Source organism: Betta splendens, chromosome 2 (assembly GCF_900634795.4).
Source record: "Betta splendens chromosome 2, fBetSpl5.4, whole genome shotgun sequence".
NCBI lineage: Eukaryota > Metazoa > Chordata > Actinopteri > Anabantiformes > Osphronemidae > Betta > Betta splendens.
Window position 1 is genome coordinate 3,004,139 of NC_040882.2, and position 16,679 is coordinate 3,020,817.

The 16,679-nt window shown below is 39.1% G+C and overlaps 1 protein-coding gene across 21 annotated transcripts in view; it reads left to right on the forward strand.

The window, feature by feature from the left end:
* Nucleotides 1-6,408, forward strand: part of LOC114845472 (CLIP-associating protein 1-A-like) — a 35,481-nt gene extending 29,073 nt beyond the window's left edge. For 14 of the 21 annotated variants that reach the window (XM_055506427.1, XM_055506397.1, XM_055506394.1 and 11 more), the window contains 10 exons: nucleotides 207-313; nucleotides 812-934; nucleotides 1,436-1,583; nucleotides 1,775-2,012; nucleotides 2,108-2,161; nucleotides 2,446-2,648; nucleotides 2,733-2,861; nucleotides 3,008-3,214; nucleotides 3,513-3,629; nucleotides 4,161-6,408. In XM_055506427.1, the coding sequence (XP_055362402.1) occupies nucleotides 207-313; nucleotides 812-934; nucleotides 1,436-1,583; nucleotides 1,775-2,012; nucleotides 2,108-2,161; nucleotides 2,446-2,648; nucleotides 2,733-2,861; nucleotides 3,008-3,214; nucleotides 3,513-3,629; nucleotides 4,161-4,244 (1,410 nt within the window). In that variant the 3' untranslated portion in view covers nucleotides 4,245-6,408. The remainder of the gene's footprint in view (nucleotides 1-206; nucleotides 314-811; nucleotides 935-1,435; nucleotides 1,584-1,774; nucleotides 2,013-2,107; nucleotides 2,162-2,445; nucleotides 2,649-2,732; nucleotides 2,862-3,007; nucleotides 3,215-3,512; nucleotides 3,630-4,160) is intronic. The other 7 variants (XM_055506408.1, XM_055506423.1, XM_055506447.1 and 4 more) reach the window with 2 other exon arrangements.
* Nucleotides 6,409-16,679: the final 10,271 nt, after the last annotated feature.

The following is a 16,679-nucleotide window of genomic DNA, read 5'->3' on the forward strand; positions in this document are numbered from 1 at the left end:
GCTTCCTCTTGAGCCACAGAGACCCTGGGGGCCTGGATTTGCCCACTGGAATGTTATGGAATGGTGAAAATCTGATGTAATAGCCTTTTCACAGCGTAAAGCTAAGCTCAGGAGCTCCTGATCTTAGTATTTACTTTATTTACACACAAAGTAAATACTGTAAAGCAACATTTAAGATTGAAATGATGTGTTTGGCTTTTCTGCAGATGTCTCCAAATAACTCGGCAGGGAGGACCCCTCCTCGACAGCCCAGCACCCACAGTAGCCCGCTCACCTCACCCACCAACTGCTCCCATGGGGGTCTTTCTCCTAGGTACATCATAGTATCACCCTCAATACCACACAGCAACTGGGCTTCACAGCTCATGTGTAAAAAAAAGGGAACTTAAAATATTAATACTAAAAATATTATACTTAATTTGTAAAGGATACAACAAAATGTAAGCTTACTCCCTGTAAAGACTGATCCTTCCTTTAGTTATCTACTTGTTAAACTGAGTGGAATGTAAAGGATCGTTAGGGAATGTTTTCAAAGCTGTCATAAAACACTGCAGTAATAGAACAGACAGAGAAACCTGATTGTGGCTTATAAGCTACCCTAAGCTTTTTAGCAAACTGATGTGATGATCGTACAGGAAGTAGAATGATATTATGTCCACAAGAGGAAAATATAAGGTAACCAGCAAAAATTTGTTCAATACTAACTGTAACTGAAAATAGTGCTTCTTTTTACTCACATCCAATCTTCTCTCTGGGCTGCACTTTTCCTTTCTTTCTACGCCCCCCCCCTTCCTCTAACTGCTGGCTACAGTCGGCTGTGGGGTAAAGGCACAGAGGGCCACCCCAAGTTTCCTCCTTCATCCTTTCCCTCCCCTCTTCCTCCACCTGCTGCTTACTCCTCCCTCAAGTCCCTGCGGCGTGCTTACTCACCCAGGTAACCCTATCCTCCCTTTCTTCCCCCTTTTTTTCCTGGTTACCTGTCTTGGCTTAACTAAAACTTACTGTAGCCTCAGTTAGAAGTTGCTTTATTCACATGATCTGAAGATATTCTTTTTTTTTTAATCTGCAGGCTGAAACTCTGTGCAATTTTGTTTGTTTCTAAATGTCACTAACACTAAAAATTGGTACAATTGATTTAATGATTTATAAAAAACAAACAATAAATAAAATTTAAGACCTAAAAAGGACAATTAAGGCCAAAATAGTTTCAGAATAACAGTAATATGTTTTGTCCATGTCCATAAAAAAATGCCCTTGATCATTATTCACAAGCTCTAAAGAGAGCAGAGCTAATCCATAATTATAAAATTACTGTCTTCTATGAGAGTACAGTATGAGTCACCAGAGATAAAAACATTTGAAAAGGTTTAGATTTTGTTTGCTCTATTGTGATTATGTTGTCAAACAATGTGTTTTTCCCCCTACCATGCTGCAGCATGTTGGACTATGACAGTGAGAACCTGAACTCAGAGGAGATCTACAGTTCTCTGCGTGGTGTTACTGAGGCCATCCAAAACTTCAGCTTCTGCAGTCAAGAAGACCTGATGGAGCCGCTGAGACGGGATAGCAAGAGAGACAGCATGGTTAGTTGAAATGATGTCACTGTAACTCACCCAGGTAACCCTATGCTCCCTTTCTTCCCTCATTAGAGTTAGAGAACTCTAAAGGGGGAAGAAAGCAAGTTACTTTGTAACACTAATGACAACTTACATATGTCATTTATGAACAACTAAGCTCTTGAATTTCTCCTATTTCCTCTGATGTGGTTCCTCAGTCTGGATTTGAAGCATCTTTAGACTCTTCCCCTTGGCGTGGTGCTGATGTTGTGGAGGGTGGACGCACAGCTCTGGACAACAAGACCTCATTGCTTAACACACCTTCGCCACGATCTTTTGCCGGGCCTCGTTTTAGAGAATACAATCCGTACAACTACACCGACAGCATCAGCACAGTAGAGAAAGCTACTTTGAAAGAGGCGCTATATGAGAGTGCCGTAGAGCAGCTTCGAGATGGTGAGAATTTGTTTTCTGTACCTTATTTGTGCTTTTATCCTTAGTCCAGTTCAGTTTTTTTATATTTTCGTTTCTGTTTCTGTTACCTTTTTCAGGACATCGGCAAGAATGTGTTGAAAACAAGATCCTAAACCCCAAAAGCTTCCCAAGTAAGAATAAAATGTGTTCCAGAACACACTGTGCATATATACTGTATGTTATAAGTAACACATTAGAGGAGAAACTTTTGTTAGTAAAGTAGAAATAAAGTAAAGAAATAATCAATGACAGAAAGGAACAGCATCCAAAATACATATGAATTTAATAAAGACAGGTTTTGTTTAATTTTCATAACCCGGATTAACTCAACTTGCACTTGAAGCAAATAGTGTTTAAATTGTGAAATTTCTTGATGGTAAATTTATTGACTAAAGAAGTTGTTCTTAACCCTTAGCAGGTCCAGCTGAGCAGCTGAAGCTAGTGGGGGAGCTGCTAAAGGAGCTCTCCCAGTGTCAGGCAGGGGAGCAGGGACCTGAAGACCAGCGGGGAACCCTACTGGACCTACTGAAGGTGGCTCGAGAGGACAGCCTGGTGGTTTGGGAGGAACACTTTAAGACCATGCTGCTGCTGTTGCTTGAGACTCTTGGAGATAAAGATGTGAGGACTGGAGGCCTAAAAACTACCTTTTTGATTCGTTATATCTGTTTTCAACAAATGAATTAATAGTCTGTTCGCTCTCAGCACACAATCCGTGCACTGGCCTTACGTGTCCTGAAGGAGATTTTGAGGAACCAGCCAGCTCGCTTCAAGAACTACGCTGAGCTCACTATCATGAAGACACTTGAAGCTCATAAAGATTCACATAAGGAGGTGAGAATCCTTTGAGGCAAGATTTTACAAAAACCCATCCTATTTTGTGTTGAATTGGGAATACTGTTTGTATTATAATTTAGTTTTTTTTTTATTTTATAATTTTTTTAAATTACTACTCTGTCTCTTATCTTCATTCTCTGTAGGTGGTGCGAGCAGCAGAGGAAGCAGCCTCCATGATTGCAGGCTCCATCCACCCGGAACAGTGCATCAAGGTCCTCTGCCCTATTGTGCAGACAGCCGACTACCCCATCAACCTGGCTGCTATCAAGATGCAAACAAGGGCCATTGAGCGCATTACAAAGGAACCTCTCCACCAACTACTGCCCGATATCATACCTGGACTCCTGCAGGTGAAAAAAGCCAACCTTTTTTAAAAACTTTTTTAATGGATGTAGCACCCTCTGGTGGCCTGAACAGTTACATGCGAGGAAGTAAGTTTGTTCTGTGTAGTAAGCTGTATGTGGATCCAGTCAGCGTTGTCGATCTTCCTGTCTGTACAGTGAAATCATCTTTTGCCCCTTTAAATGTTATTAACCCTGTTGACACAAATCTGTCTTCAGAGTAGTAATGGAAGAAAGGCTGTAATGTAGTGTATTGTATATGCTATTAGTACTGTTGTTAGTATTTCATCAGTATAATGTTTTGCAGGGGTATGACAACACAGAGAGCAGTGTGAGAAAGGCCAGTGTTTTCTGCCTGGTGGCCATTTACTCTGTGATTGGGGAGGAGCTGAAGCCTTACCTTGCTCAGCTGACCGGCAGCAAGGTACTGTGCACTCACTCTCTGTCATCTGTTGTGAATTTCATCTGTAGTCTAAAAGAGTTAAGACAGATGTATTTGACTAATGTTGATGTTGATGTTCATCAATATCAGAAACATTGTTGAAACATCTAAGGATCAGTGCTACAACAGGATCTATCCATCCATCCATTTTCAACAGCTTTATCCGGGGCCGGTTCAATGCGGCTACTGCAGCACTACTGCAGTGGCCGCATTGATCCGCCTGTCGATCTCACGCTTCTTCATTTCCTCACTTTTGAACAAATAGCTTGAACTCCTCTATTTAAACCTTCAACCTGGATAGAGCCAACCACCTGAACCACAGGATCTATTGTTAAAAGAAAAACAAGGCTGCCTCACACAGATATGAGTGTTAGACTTATGTGTGATTCCATATGAAATTACCAAAATAAAAAAAAGGCCATCATGCATCTTTTGCATTTTGAACTAAACCCTACTGTCAGTATTTTAAGTAAGGTGTCGCCCTTTAATGCTTCTGTTCTTTCTCTCCTACAGATGAAGCTGCTCAACCTGTATATCAAGCGAGCCCAGACATCCACCAGCAACAGCAGCAGCTCCTCTGACATTTCCTCCTACTAACTCCAGCAGATGCTTACGTTTAGGATCAAGGCTTTCCCTAACAAACATTCAATATTTCTCATAGTTTTGCCTGCTGATAAAGCTGAACTGGTTTTGGAGGGATCATGCTCTCATGGTTCCATCTGCTTTATCCAGCTTCAACTTTACTTTAGGTTATTTTTAGAGGTGAAATGACCATGGCAGCGTAGGCATTTAACAGATCATCACACTAAGCCTCTTCTTCATCCTCTTCCACACTTTTATGAGCCTTAAATATTATTATTTTTAATATATATACTGTATTAATATTATTATTAATAAATATTATTGTCTGCCACAATGGAACCAATGTGACCATGGAAAACATGATCAAATTGGTGCAGCTGTGTGCCTAAACCTAAGATCTTCTCTTGCTACTTCCTTCTTATTAACCACTATGTTTATCTTAAAAATCATGTATTTATCTGTTGAAAGGGTTAGAGTGGTGCTGAAGTATATCTGAAGGATAGAATGCAGGAGACAGTGTTTTTCAGAGTAACATACCTGTATAAATAAGCATATTTAATTATGCTTAGTACCTTTTTAATTCATTTTTTAGAACCTTGTTTTGCTTTGACACATCAAACTTTTTCATATAATGAATGTAAAGAGCTTTGAATGACTCTGTTCTTCTTGAACTACTGCCTCCTCTGTGGATCAGTCTCTAAGACTTAAGGATATTTTCCAGTTTTAACATGTACATTGAATAAATGTTTATCTGTACTAAGCAGTTTAATGTTAAACATTGAGGGTCAAATTAAGGGTCAAACTGAACAGTGAAATTCAGCTGGAGCCCTCATCCTGCTGTTGAATTTATTGTTAGGAAGTGTTGTTCAAAATGTCAAAGCTTTGATGTGGGTTTATCCTGAAGAATCATTTGGCTGGCCAATGATTGAAAACACTAAACCAAATTTTCAACAGTTTTTATTTCATAAAGCCTAATCTATTGGGCCTAAGAACTAGTAGAAGACATCAGTGTTATTAGAAAATAATCTAAAGTTATTACTTTTTTTCTTTTTAAAAATACAATCATTAAATGCTGGATGTTTCTAGAAAAGGTGAAATTAAGATTTTGGACTAAATCACAAATAGTTCTGAAGTTGGAGGTCTATAACTATATTATCCTAACTTTTATTGCAGTCGCAACATCATGGTTGTCATGTTAAACATTCCATTTGCCTTTGTGATTCAGCCTCAATTTAAAAGGTGTATATTAATTAATTAAAATAAACTCATTAAAAGTATTTAGTCTACACAAGCTAGTGCTCTGCCACCAAAGTAGGTTAATGATCACATTAGGAGACCTTGAATTTAAGTGAGACCAAAGTCAATGATACAAATCTTGTCTTTGACACTGTTAACTCTTAGTATATAGTAGTTTTCTGTGGAATATATGACAAGAAATGAATTGCAGACAGTTCAAAATCTTAATATCACACTGATCTAATTTCCAGCAGCCCTGTTTATTTTTGAATGGAAGATAAAACTGATATGGACCTGCTGTCATGTTCACTGGCTGTCATAAACTGTAAAAGGTCCCCTCAAATCCCTTTTGTTATTTCTATAGTAGATATTTAGAAAAACAAACAAACTCCTGAAATGACAGCAGTGGTGTTCTCCTATGAATTGTTTTTTTAGAAGGATGCAAATTTAAAGGCACTGTTCAGTTTAAACTGAGGTTATTACTATTTTATGCTTGAGAATTGCTGAACAAGCTGACAAGTGAAGACTACTGTTCCAAAAATGTATCTTAGATTAAATTTAATGTAATCTAAATGTCAAGATAATCATCTAATCTGAATCTGTATTTATGCATATACTTTTCTTAGGAGCTCACCAATACGTGTATTGTTGTTTTAAAATATGGTTTAACAGTTTAGTTTGTTTGAAGAACTGTGTTTGCATAAGTTGTTCCTAAATTAAATGTAAAACATTTTGCAACTTTGACATTTAAAATGTGAACTCTAGCAGCATATGACAATGGCCAATATTTATCTGACAGTGACTGACAGTCTGATATAAAAGAGAATACAGTACCACCGATAAACTGTAAAATATGTGATTATTAGTTTCATTAGAAAAGGAATGAAGTGTGAAAGAGTGTTTAACCTTTGGACCTTAGCAATAAATAAACACCATAAATATCTACTGTGTTGCTTCTTGTGTCATATTTGAACTGCACCTACTGTATAATGAAATAATTACTAATGCTTAATAATACCAGCTAGCAATAATCACATACTCACAGGCCACAACTCCTCACCCTAAGATGGTGGAAGCAGAGGGGTACAATAGGTGTGACTCTCCCCCAGGGCCTAAGAGGAGTGCAGAGTAGCCAATCTACCTGAACGCATGTTTTTGGACCGTGGGAAGAAGCCGGAGTACCTGAGAGAACCCATGCAGAGACAGGGAGAACATGCAAACTCCACACAAAAAGGCCGCCCCGGGAACCGAAACCAGGCCCTTCTCACCCCTCTGTGAGGCGACAGTGCTACCCACTGCACCACCGTTCCACCCGTTAATGGTCATAATGGTCATATTTTCCGGTTTAGTTTTTAGTTACCCAAAAGCTACAGTATATTTCCTAAATTTCCTCAACTGAATATAATTAATAAACTAATAGTAGTAGACTTTTCATAACTTCAGAAACTCTCAGGCTTTTGTCATACTGTGGTGTCCATTGATCAGCTGCAGATCAGATGCAAACCTTAGATTGAGTCTACTACACATAAGACAAAACTACATCTAAATCAATCACAACAACTTAATAGACAAACACATATGCTCACCACAGCTACAGAGATATGGTGGCTGCAGCTTCTGAGCTACTATGCTGTCTGTTATGAGTGGAGTCATAGTTAGAGTTGCCAATATATACAGTAATTGGGTGCCTTGGTGGCGGAGGAAGGTCCCAGGTTCAAGCCCACCAGACCAAGAGTACTGACATCTTCTAGCAGACTTTCAGGAGGTTCACTGCTTCACTTATTCTTGGTAACCGGCTTTGGGGGGGGGGGGGGGGGGGGGGTTCCAGGGGTCTTTTCTAGCCATGATCTCCATTCTGCTCATGCATTAAGCTCTGTTACTATTGGGGCTTGGAACCGAATGTCTTATTGTGGAGAGGTTGGTGATATCTCCCCTTCTGACCTGCCTCCCCCTTGCAGTAGCATTCATATTGTGTTGTATCTCTTCTTCTATAGTAGATACTAGATACTACTATCTACTACTAGTAGAGGGACCGAGCAGCAAGGCAAGAGGAACACAAGTGGATCCTTTAAAAATAATGATATTTATTTTGTGCAAAAAGAAAAAATAGTGTAATTATAACCAACTGGGCCCATAAAAGGTGGGTGGTGCTGGAGCCTATCCCAGCTGTCTGTGGGTGAGAGGCGGGGTACACCCTGGACAGGTCGCCAGTCCATTGCAGGGCACCACACAGACAGACAGATTCACACACACTCACACCTACAGTAGGGGCAATTCACAGTGACCAATCAATATATACAGTATACAGTATAATGGCTGATCAGACCATTAGAATGAGCAGGACGCGAAGAAAGCAGAAAATGGTTCATTGGCATTTAGTTCAAATATTACATATTTATAATCTAATAAAACACATTGAAACATAACAAGTACAGTAAGTCAGTTGTAAATCCAAATTATTCCAACTATATACAGTTTTAGACAGTTGAATATGATAAAGAACATGGCAAACTAAACTTAAATCTTAATTCTCCCCTTGGAGAAAGGGGTTCATGCCAACGAACCATTTTCTGCCTTATTCAGGCCTGGACACCATTCACCCCCAGCCTCAAACAAATTAAAACTTAATAAACAAAAAATACTAAACATAATGGTGACGGTTTAATTGAAACCAATTTAAAAAATATTAATATTCTAATATGAGCAATCAAACAAAATTGCTTAAGTGAAAGAGGGCTATATGTGTGTGATAACCAGATGTAATTGGTTTATTTTTTTTCTGTCCTGTCCGTCAGTTTAACGAGCAGCATGTATTAAACTGAATGTCGTATTGTGATGGACAAGAGAGAGTGCAAGACAGCTGCTAAAACCAAACAAATCAATGAGGCAAAACAATAAAATATGAATAGGCACAAAATAAATAAATATACATCTTAGAGAAACACATAACTAAATAACTGCAGTAATGTTGTTAGATGTTAAATTAATATTAATAAGGTGTGTGCATATACTCATATATAAACACATTCATATACATACATTCATACACCTATACATATATACCATGATCAAACATTATTAACTGTGATGAGCGTAAATGACAGTAATACTTACAGCTAAGATTGAGAAGCCTGTGTTGAATGTCCCACTACAAGGTTAGTAAAGCTGTAATACAACATTATTCACCAAAACGGTGAGGCAGACGTTGGTGCATGAACGATGCTGCTTGTGAAGCCAGGGTGATGAGAGGAGCTCGGCCGCTACACGCCGGCTTTAAAGGTGAGGCAAGGTAACGTAGCAAATACTTTTGTGTCTACTGATGACAGTGGGGAGAAGCAAGTCATAGTTTGTTGACTTTCTCTGTAGACGTTCAGATTTTTTTTTGTATTTTTCAGTTTTCTCTTGTCAATTTTTCACTTTCGTTAATAAAGCAACGTCACCCATCTTGTCATTTTTCTTTTATTGATTTTTATAATTATCTATTTTTCAAGTAAATGCTTATATTTATTATGGGTTGTAGAGAGTCAGAACTAGTTAAATCCACCTTCACCAGCTGCAATTAATAAATGCAAGAATATATAATTAACTGTATTATAAGAATATTCCGCATAATGAGTCTTTTAACTGAATTTTAGGCAGTTAAATGAGAAGCTGGCGAATGAAGTACTGTATCTGATGTTGTTACAAGCTCCAGTGGAGCAAACCTTAGATACACAATAGTTACAATTACAAACAGAATAAGTGCAGAATAATAGAAATGGAATTAGTGTTGAGAAATAAAAACACTGGAGAACGAGCAACACCAGCAGATGGTGCTGCCAGCCTTCAAACCAATGAGGGTTTTCCTCTCATGCTTTAACAGTATTGCTCTATTTTAGATCATTATCCCAACTGTGAACCCCAGGTAGCTAGTATCTTACTGTATTATTTCCTATCTTTGCCTATTTTATATGATTAAATAACAGCAGCAAGTTGGCTTTATGTGCTCGCTAATGGGAATTAGCTTTTGTGCTTTCCCTATCTAATTTTTAAATTAAATATGAGTTTCTAAATTAAACATTTATTTCATTACAATAATGATATGAAATAACACTGTTCATGACAGGGTGGACTATACAACTAGATTTTTTTTTAACTTCTGACATCTTGTGATTTCTCTTTCAGAATAACTAAAAATAATACTACAGCAGTAAAATGCACCTTCTGATAATATACATTAATACTGAGTTTTATGTTCTTACTTTTGTTGCTGCTTGAAGTGGAGCAACTGTGACCATATTCTAGCCATATTGTATTACTGTACACTTTAAAGGGTTACCTAATATATTTGGTTATGAGATGATTCATCTAAAACAAGAAAAACACTTACACATATGTTTTAGTATATTTTTCCAAGATGCTTCAGATGATTAAAAAATAATCTCTAACAATCTAAATGTCTATTGTAGAAAAACAATATTTCATGAATGTAATAGAATAAATTGAATAGTATCTATAAAAACGCTTACATGATTTTAGAAAAAATAAGTATAAACTGTATATAAAACAGATCAGAATTTTAAAAATGTACGGGCCATGTAGAAAACTACGTATTCGGGTTCCTTTTTCAGACACAGGTGAAGATGAGGATGTTCAAAGTTGAACTGATGTGATTTGGTTAAATTGATAATTACAAATGATCTGTACCTTTCAAACATTGTGGAGCTTCACGCCAACATGGCTTTGTTTAAAGATTCATACATGAATATTTAAACGTATCTCCTGGATCACTGGCTCTTAATGGGGTGTGTTATTGGAAGATCAAAGCTGCATTGTGGAGGACTCCTTACCATCAAACCTTCCAAATGCCTTCGTTAGCATCTCTCAGTGGTGGCCCTGTGTCATCGCAGAGGCCTCGTTGTTTCATCAGTATGCACATGCTGTTGAAAATTAATTTCATTAAACGCCCTCCACAGCCACCACCACCCCCTCCACCTCCAGCTCCTCATGTTTAAAAGCCCTCATAGTGTATGATTAGTGCACATTTCCCCAACCTGGCTGGGAGTGGCGGCTAGGTCGGGAGGTCGCACAAATGAAAGAGAACAACTTCATTGTGAGATGACTGGCCCATAAATCATCGGCCGTTTTCTATAAATCACAGCAGATGGCAGGGAACAAGCTGAGGCTCATGGGAGCTCGTTGCAGCCCCTGTGCATGATGGGAAGGGCCAGGCTTAGCCATTCCGGAGGCTGGCAGAAGCACAGGGTCGGTTCAAGTTTTGGAACTGACCCCTGCATTCAGTTTGTGCGCTGACCCCCCACCCATTTAACGCAGGCCAGCCTCACCTGATGAGATGCAGTGGCTGGAGGTTCACATACAGAACCTCTTCAGGATGTCCTCCATTAATAGGTCTAATCTGCCTGCTTAATATGGAGACAACTTTATCACCCCCTCATCCTCGAGCTGCTCTGAGACCTGTCAGGTTGACACTAGATGTCTGCCCAGAAGGGGAAGCCTGCCAGGCTGCCTCGCACCTTCATTATTCAACATGATTATTTAACAGAACAGGATTTACCTGCACTGCTGCCTGGATGTAACTGCGTTCGTCTGGTTTACTAAGGTTTGAATTCACATTTACTCATTGGCGTTAACAGAGGTATTTAATTTCCTTGATTTTTAATTCACTGTAACAGCTGAGCAACCAGTTTAAGAAAAGCACCACGAGAACAAATGCCATTTATCACATTACCTCTAGTACAGTATGTGCTCCATGATGCTTCAGTGGATCAGTAAGGTCTTTCTCTGCACCCAAACACCTTTTCAAACCTATATGTGAATTTCTTTAATCCATTCCAAAGGCTTAAATCGTCTCTAATAAAATACAAGATAAAGCTGGATATAGAGTATTACTCAGTGATTTTATTAAAAACTCCCTAAAACTGGTTGATAAAAATCTGTTGCATACTCACATTGTCCTTTCTCATTTGATTTCATGTGTGTTCACCTGAATTGTTCCCATGGGGAAGTTAATTGACTTGGAAACAGTAGAGGAAGCGTCAGAGCTGCTGGGGCCACTTACCTGTTGGCATGAGGGACAGAAGTCCTTTTGTATCAATTTGGCAAATCTTTGCACTACTTGTGTTTATAAAGATAACTTCATATTTGAAATGTTAAGTAATAAACTGGGGTTTTAATAATCATTGTGATTGTAGAGGGCTGTGCCATGACACCGTAAAATCCTTTGACATCGAAGCTAGATTGAATGGAATCTCTTGGTGCCACTGTGTTGACTGAATGCCAAGGACTTCTCACATGGTCAGTTCAATAGACTGACTGCAGTGGGGAAGAAGCTGTTTTTGTGGCGTGAGGTCCTGGTCTTCAGTCAGTCAGACGCAGTCAAACATTAGGAAAATCCAACTGAGGTGAGAGTGACCATAGACCTCACTCAGTACAGGGATACGTGAACTAGAGTTCAGGCCTGAAAGGGCCTTTTCTGTGAAATGAAGTGCGAAGAGATAATCATCAGCTTTGCTTTATTTAGGATTTATTCACTCACACAGAAGTAACAAACTTCCGTCTAGTTGATACGCGCAAGTTTTAGAGGAGGCTGAATGGACCTTATGGTTCTAGCTGGAGAGTGTGACACTGTAGAGGATCTGAGCCCACACAGAACCCTGTAACACGGCAGTAGCTGCTTAGCGCTGTGTCGCTGGAGCACGTTGCTGTCTGTGATAGACGGCTGTGCTGCAGCTCCACTCTGTCCAGTTGAGTGCGTCAAAAATACTGTTTTGGTATTTTGTCTGGACAGGACCACAGGTGCTTCTGAGAGTCCTGTTTACTGTCAACGTAGGCAAAAATGGAACTACGGCACAAATGAGGCTTAGACGAGATTGGCTAAAGAAGCAAAATGTTAAACAAGTAGCAAGTGCACTTCTAACACTGTGTGTTAACATGAACCAGATTGTCATAGAAATGTATCAGAATGGATTTTGCATGTGCTGGGGAACCTGTAAGATTTAGTCACAAAAATCTGAATTTTGTTTTTTTTCTTCTTAATACATTGTAAAAATAATTTGTTCTCATGGCCTGGTCACATTGAACATTCTATGTAGTTATATACGGATGTCTTAAGGTTTAGTTGCCATGTTGTATACTATTTCTTTCTAGAGTCAATTTAAAATTGTAGTCATTTTGTCTCTAACACTTTTTTGAATAGTTTTTGAATGTCTTTTTCTTTAATGTCTGTTTTGTCAGTTTGCATTTTTTAAACTCTGCAGTAAACTGATACACAATACAAATACAGTTCCGTTTTATGTCTTGTTTCTTTTTACTTTGCGCATTGTGAGTATCTGTAGGGGGCCAAGGGCACAGGGAGCTTTTCAAGGTGGACTCTCCCTCTGGCACTGGGTCTCTGTCCACCCCCCACACCCCTGCATCTCCGCAGTGGCATTAATGCAAATTATGGTCTGATAATTTAATAACTTTGCCAACTCGATCTGTCCTTTTTATTACAATTATCATGAGACAGGGCGTTGCATGCCATCATCGGAGAATAAACACAATCAATCATCCTTGTAATGATTAGCTGCTGACAGACCGAGTTATGCTTTGCATACAGTAAATGGACCTTAATGTGCAGTTGGAGGGGAGTGTTTTGTTTCTACAAACTTTGGCTGCATATTGGGGTTCTTCACCATGCTAATTATCACAGCAGGCCTCCCTTTATGTTGTGCGTGGTTCACAGCCAACGAGGAAGCACTGGATTTTGTTAGTAGAGACTTACTCTAGCTTGAACTCCAAGCCAAGACATGTAAGTGGGGCCTGTTAAGTCGTTCCAGTTAATGGCTGGAAGGAGCCAGAGCCATGCACAGAGCTGGCACCGGGCACTGCCTCACCATCAGGGCTCCGTTCTTAATTGTAATGGAAAATTATGCTGTGTTTCCCACCTACTGAACCAGATTGTAAAGAAAACAACTCCCCACCCCTGTCCTTCAAAGAGCAAGGGTTGGTTTATAAACCGAGTGTTTTTAAGATAATCAATGTTTGGAGGTTTTTTGGCAGAAACGTAAGCCCATTCAATACCAGTACTTCAAGTGGTGAATGTTTTATGTCGTAGTCTCCATGGCAAAGCATTAATAGAAAAAACCTTTTTAAACAAGGTGTAAAAACTTTCTTTGCTTTGATTAGTCTTTTGACAGGTCTTGGGAGAAGATCAGGTATTTATAAATAATGATAAAAATGTATGTGCAGCTCTTATTTCTGCCTTCACATAGAGATGTTTGCTCTCTGCTAAAGCAGTGTCTTTGGCAAAATGCAGGAGAGGAGGGGAACATTAGTATTTCAGACACAAACACTCTCTGTGCAACAGGGTTTAATGCACAGAGTTGCTTTGTTCTCTGCCTTTACCTGGCAGAGAACAAACAGCAAGAAGAGCTGAACTTCCCTCTAGGAGAAAGTGCTTTCTTTGCCTGACTGGGAGGAAATCCTGCACGCACGCACGCACGCAACAAAGCAGCTTTAATTAAAGAATGAACAAGAATAAAGATCGAGAATAATTAAATAGATATGGCTTTGCAGTTATATCTAATAGCTGCAACAATGTACATACTTTCAACCATGCAAAAAGTAGAAATGTACTGTATGTAATGAAAGCAAATCTGTTTTCTTAATTACCAAATTGTGTACGTAAACTAATAAACTGAATGACAACAATCAAAATATAATTTAAAACTGAGATGTTTAATGCTAAGCTAGTGTCACACACACTCAGTGTGTCAACAACAAACTTGAGCTAGTAATTGTACATTGCCTTAAAAAAAACAAGTGTTTAATCAGTGCTTGTTGGTAGGAGGAAAGCATTTCTTGAAGTCATACATCATTTTTTTGATTTAATGCAGTTGAAACAAGTATTTTTGAGTCTTAAGCAGAGGAAGACTGTGTCCACTGCTTCCAGCATCATCCCGCTAAACCACAACATCATCATCTTTCTTGTACACTTTACAAAGATACATGTTAAAGTAAACCTGTTTGTTCTTTCAGATACATTCATAAAGAAATCGAGTTGCTGCCATTCTTGCACTAAATACTACCGTCTTCCATGTTTGCGGTCCTATACCTGACCACACACCTACAGTATAAACTTTTATACAATTTTTCGTAGGTTAATTTGTATTAGAAGCTGGTGAAATAATCTGCTTCCACATGTGACCACTTTGAATCCTCCAGAGAACTACCACTGGGTGATGAGAAGGAGAGGGCAGAGTGATGAGAGGATTTAATGAGGACCTCCGTTCTTAAACCTCCCGAGAGGAGAGACCTGAAGGGCCAGTGGAGCAGGGAGTCGGTGGCTCTGACCTCCCTCAGCTGCTTTTGGCAACTACTGTATGACTCTCCAAAACCCCAATAACCTCTTCAGCGGGAGGGTTAGCAACACCCCATACAGCCTAGAACTGACTCAACCACAACTGCATTCCAAGAAGGTTTTTACAACAGCTGTCTTTTCTCACCTTTGTCTCTTGTCTACTGGTGAATAAAACATGATCAGGTAAATTGTATTAAAGAAATTAATTTCAATTTTAAGTTTTGGCCTGGGTGGACATACTCTATATTTCCAGGTCATTATCACATACAGTAATTGAATTTTTTTTTTAATTGTAGGTAAAACTATATTTTATCAGATGGTTCACCCCAGACAGTTTATAAAATTTCGAATTTAATTACATCTGTGACATCTGAACACAGTTTAGAGAAGACTGAAATGGAAACGAGCTTCTCCTACGATGTCACCGTTCTGCATTCTGTCCTGCTGGAGGTGCTTTGGCTTCGGTTCAGCTCTGATGATTGCCTTGGTTGCACGGAGACATTATTTCCTTTCTGATTTCTGGCACCTACAGTAATAAATCACCTTCACCTGTTGCTATACAATTATAACTTCAAATACCATTTTTAAAATCTACCTGACCACATTATTTGCCAAACAGTTTTCTGTTAATGCAAGTCAGGAGAATCAAAACCTTCTTGTGAACCGATGAAATCACTTCATTCTGTCAAGTGTTTCTCTATTTAAATTGTAAAGCTGGTGTCTTATTAAAGGATCATATCAGTGTTTTTGCCCTTTAAGTCTTTATTGTAGCTTGACCTCAGTTTCAAGGAAGGAGATTATTCTGAGGGCATGGATTAATATTAAGCAGGCACTGACACAGGGGCCACAGTGCTTTCTCTTGGCAGGCAGGTGGCCCTATTGAAATAAGAGAAGCTGCACCTAAATAATACATGTTTCTCACAGGGGCAACTCATGCAAAAAAAGGTGTGTCCTCTCTACAAATTGTAATGTGTTACAGACTCTTACAGGTTTGATCCAGGAGTCTGCTCCATTTCCTGGTAACAGTTTCATTTACATACCTAAACTATGTGGATATGCTTGTCCAAGAACATGCCATCATGTTCTTGATGGCATGATGTGTGATCGTCACTAGAAAGATACAAATAGACATTGACAGAGTCCTCAGCTGCCAGTTTGACCACAAGCTTTGAAATTGATTCAGAAATTAATATCTAGCTTCTGAAGGCAGAAGCTGAGCTCTGTAGGGAATTTACATATTTGTCTAATAGAAATGAATGAGGCTTTAGTGGCTGCGGAGCATTATCCATCATCTGCCCTGACACTAGGGGATGGAGGAGGGATTTCGCCTTGTTAGACTGTCACATGTGCAATAATAACACAATAATCCAGAGCCCTGCTGTAGTGATGTGGTTTCATACAGGGGGAGGAAGGAGAAGGATGGCGAAGGTCAGAAAAGAGCTTGGTCTCCTTTACATTAGCATGCATCTCCTGCTTTGGTTGTCAGCAGTCTAACTGAGCTGGCAGACTTCATGTTGGCCCACTCGTCACTTTGCATATTGTCAGCTGTGGTGACTGCACTAAACGCGCAGCCATGCGACTCTACAGCGAAACAAAAAAATAGAAGAGACGGTTTCAAGGTTTTTTATTGTCATTTATTGTTAATCTACAGTAAACAGTCGCGTAGAGTAAAATGAAATGACATTCCTCTAGAATCACAGTGTGCAACACAGACATAAAACACAACACATGTTCTTAAAAAGATTGAAAAAAATAAAACAAAAGCTCTAAATCTTAGCTCTAGAGCTAAGACTTTTCAAATAAAAGCTAAAACAAAAAAAAAACATACAGTAAAGTGCACAACTACTTAGCAGCACCGACTAAATAGTGCAACA